General features: G+C 55.6%; 1 protein-coding gene across 1 annotated transcript; it reads right to left on the reverse strand.

Annotated features, from left to right (window-relative positions):
• Positions 1–596: 596 nt before the first annotated feature.
• Positions 597–1,165, reverse strand: LOC109860267. Its single transcript, XM_020439245.1, has 2 exons — positions 923–1,165; positions 597–815 (listed from the first exon to the last, which is right to left on the reverse strand). Exons 1-2 carry the CDS (start codon positions 1,163–1,165, stop codon positions 597–599), a joined length of 462 nt encoding a protein of 153 aa, XP_020294834.1.
• Between the last annotated feature and the right edge of the window lie 3,017 nt (positions 1,166–4,182).

Genomic DNA, 4,182 nt, shown 5'->3' on the forward strand with positions numbered 1-4,182 from the left:
GAGGAGAAGGACCAGAACACAATGGCCTCTCTCTCCCACTTCTGTGCGGCCTGTGTGCAATGACCGAGAGTGGCCCCGCCACTCCCTTCCTACAGCCCTCTCAGCCCTAGTGGCCCAATCCCCCGCTTTTCCCTCTCAAGAGGAGGGGAGAAACAGATGGAGGACTTGGCGTTCTTACTTTAGTACATCATAATGCACTCATTGGCCGCCAGAAGACGAGTCCCCAATGCGCACCAATATTTTTACGGAGAGAGGCGCTGGCCCTGGCGCACCCTCTCAGCCTCTTCTTTCGCGGACATTACTTTCTCGCAAAATGCGAGAAAGGCCCGCCACTCCTCTTGATTTCCTATTATCCGCATAACTACGGATGATAGGGACAAGTCCTGCCCTATCACAGCGGTGAGCAGGATCCACTCGCGTAACCACGCCGGACACTCGGCCAAGGTGTGTTCGGCCGTGTCTGTCACCACTCTCCCACAGTGGTCACAGAGGTGGGAAGGAGCCCTACCTATCCGGTGGAGGTAGTGATTAAACACCCCATGGCCCGATATAATCTAGGTAGCTCTGAAAGGGAGTATCGCCCCCTTACACTCCAGCTATTGAGCTAGAACCGTCTTAAAAACCATATGCACCCGTTGGCCAGGAAGAGAAGTGCCCCGCAGACACTCCCTCCATGCCTCTACCGCATCGCGTTGTACGTGCTCTTTAAAATCCAGCAGTTCAACTGCAAGATTCGGACGTCCTTCTCTAAGACCCCGGCGCGAGAACTCGAAGATCTGTGCCTGCTTCTCGGCCATCAATTCAATGGACATTACCTGAGCCAAAATCCTTACGACTTCGCGAGACACGGTACGATACGCGCAAACCACCGGGCCGCTACCAACCGCTGCACTTCCGCATATGATCGCGAAGCTTCTCGTACTTGCACTTCTCGATGCCACACCGGTGCGCCATAGAGCAACACCGAGTGGACGACCATGATGTATAACCGCACCCGCGTGCTCGGTCCCCGCAGATTTGGCATTAAACCCGCCAAGGCGTTAGCCATACGAGTGGCCTTTTCCGCCGTCCTGCGGAAATGCTCACAAAACCTCCACTGATCGTCCACCCACAGTCCAAGATATCGCATGCATGGCCGGGATAATACCCCGGTATGCTCTACCATCACTCAAACCGGGTTGTCCCTCCGCCGACCACGAGGTCTAAAAGCCACCACCTCCGTCTTAGATGGAGCAAGTGCCAAACCCAGCCGCCGCATGCGCCAAGCGACGACTGCGACAGCGATGGAAGCAAGATTTGCCGCTTTTGCACCCGTATCACCACGCGCAAGGACGAGAGTTTTGTCCGCATAGCATACGAGAGAGCACCCTTCCGGGAGGGAAGTGTGCTCCCGCAGCACGTAATCATAACCGAGATTCCACAGGAGCGGCCCCAACACCGACCCCTGCGGGACTCCGCACGACACCTGGCGCGTTCTCAAGCGCCCGTCCACACACGGGAAAACAATCTCGTGACAGCTCAAATACGCGTCCAACACTGCCTGCAGATAGACTGGGAAATCCCAGTCCCTTGCTGTCTGTTGTATGCTGTTCCACGACAAGGTGTTGAACGCATTCCGCACATCCAGGCTTACTGCGACGCAGGTTTTCCCTACTCCGTTGCACTGCTCCACCTCTTCCCGGAAGCGCAGCACCGCATCACACGTGGATAGGTCAGGACGGTAGCCATATTGGCTCGGCGTGAGGCCCCCACGATGGGATATATGTTCCTCAATACGGCCCAAGAGATAAGACTCGCTCGAATAATTTCCTCAGCTCGTCTAGGAGGCACAACGGCCTGTAGGACGAGGACTGGGCTCCTGGCTTGGGGACAAGAACGAGGCGTGCACGTCTCCATATTCGGGGAAAAGCCCCCTTCTGCAGACAGTTATTAAAGCAGCGTCTAATATAAAACGGGGCGACTGCTGCCATCCGGACAAGGACAGGGCACGTGATACCGTCCATTCCCGACGCTTTACGCCGGCCAGCTATCCTCTTAATAACCGATTTCATCTCCAACTCGGTGATGTCCAATTCTGCGGTCCATGGAATCCGCTTCCGTAGGTTCGTACGCGCATCCTCCCGCGCCGGGAACAATTCGTTCACGACATCCAGGACCTTTTGCACTTCTAGGGTCTCTGTTACCGAAGGACCAGCCGCATGCAGGCGTGACAAAACAATCCGGTATGGGGTGATCCCACGGATTGTCATTCAATGTGGACATAAGCCCTGTCCATGCCGCCTTTTTGCCACCAGAATCGGGCGCCAAAACTCTTGCTGAGACTTCCTAAGCAAAATGCGCAAGGCATCCAAGGCCTCAGGCCCAATCCGGCCCCGTTGCCGTGCACGCGTGTAACGCCGCCGCCGCATGAGACATGTGGACCGCATCTCAGCCAGTTGTGACGTTTACCAGTATGCCGATTTCCGCACGGCCACACCTCTGACTCGTGGCATGGACATATCACAGGCGTCTGTTATGACGCGAGTGAGCCATCCAGCTTCTTTGTCTGGTGAAGTATCAGGAGTGATGGGGTCGCCCCACACCCCCGCAAGCACGGCCGCTTCAAACGCATCCATGTCTCATGCTTTGCAATTCCATCGGTTAAAATTAACTCGACGGACAATGGGCGCGCCTCTGCCCCCCGCTCGCACACCAAACGATATGTATCGGTGGTCCGATAGTGATTCTGCCGATAGTACATGCCACCCAGAAATTAATGGGTGCACGATCAAAGAACCCCAGGACAGGTCCACGATAGATCTGCCCTGAGAGCGCACGCAAGTTGCCACCCGTCCGGTATTTAAGATGACCAGCCCATGTGCGGCGGCCTATTGCTTTACCATCTGGCCCCTACAATTCGAGCGGAAGAAGCCCCAGGATGCCGGCATTAAAGTCTCCCAGCACCAAGACAGGGTTCTCCCTCGCTCGCCGCATGCTTTTGCTGAGAGCCTCCAATGAGGCCTCAAATTCTTCTTGCAAAAAATTGGGGGAGAAATAACAACTATAAAGTGCTATGCTCCCCCATCTTACCGCCACGTATCCGTGATCCCTGTCTATTACCTGCTGCACGGCCGCAGTCCCAAAGCGTGGGATCCAGGTAATAGCGGCTAGACCATCCAGGTCCCCCGCCCATGTCGGGAAATCCGGGACGCGCTCCGAGACAGCCATAATGGCTGCCTTCCTCTCTCTCATCATATGCGTAGCAAGATGCTGCGCAGGACCACTTCTATTGATGTTGACTTGCAGTACCTGCGCTATTGTCGGCATCGGTGTCCATACGGTCCCTTTTCTGGGGGATCGCCGCCGTTCTCCGCACAGCCGTTGCCCCTACAGCGAAGGAGGGACGAGCCGGAAGGCTCAGTTTCCCTCGCGTTCGGAATGCGGGTTCCTGGGCGACTTCTCCCCACCTTGTCATGGTGTCCAGGCTTAGGATCTATGATCTGAGGGGCTATGCTGGCGGGGAATCCTTTGATTCCCTGGTAGGGTCACTCATGCTCAGTAAGGCCTTCAGTGAGATCCTGTACTAAGAGAGAGAATAGAGGAAGGAAAATCTCGAACAAAAACCGGGAGCTCCCAGCTTCGCTTAGCACTTTATGCCGGTGCAACTGGATCGGGGAGAAAACCCTGACTTCAAATCCGGGGTGTCCGACCCCGTCAGCCACGGCGCAATCGGACTAGGGGAGTAAACCCTGACTTCAAATCCGGAGTGTCCAGCTCCGAGAGGCGCTTTCGGGACGGCCACTAAACTAGGGGAAGGAAAACCCTGACTCCAAACCCGGGCATGTCGGGCTCGTTAGCTGTGGTGAAAGCAGTCGACCTATGGGAAGGTGACCCGGAAAAGAAACCCAAAAGCAAATATGGAAGATACATGGCGCTTATAGAAAGATCACCTCAACGGCCTCGGAACCCCAGGGAACGGCGGGAGAGCAGTATTGTTCTGGCTGCTCTTCTGTCGTCATCATATGACGAGCCATCTGCAGCGTTGACGGCGAGCGCTGCAGACGAGTTTGCAATTGCTGAGCGCCATTTTGCGAGTACGAGCAGCGTTATGAGCACCATGACATCAGAGACTGGTGGAGCAAGGGCCAGTCAGGCCCGCTTAGATGATCAAAGGAATCTGGGCCGAAGAATTTTGTTTGAGGA

Source organism: Pseudomyrmex gracilis, unplaced genomic scaffold (assembly GCF_002006095.1).
Source record: "Pseudomyrmex gracilis isolate BER0280 unplaced genomic scaffold, ASM200609v1 scaffold_356, whole genome shotgun sequence".
Lineage (NCBI taxonomy): Eukaryota > Metazoa > Arthropoda > Insecta > Hymenoptera > Formicidae > Pseudomyrmex > Pseudomyrmex gracilis.

What these genes read in the sequence shown, in the direction of transcription:
- LOC109860267 (XM_020439245.1), bottom strand. Translation starts at nt 1,165, where the DNA reads ATGGTAGAGCATACCGGGGTATTATCCCGGCCATGCATGCGATATCTT. An exon ending in TGTGGCATCGAGAAGTGCAA is followed by an intron (nt 816 to 922) that starts GTACGAGAAGCT and finishes ATTTTGGCTCAG; the next exon opens with GTAATGTCCATTGAATTGAT.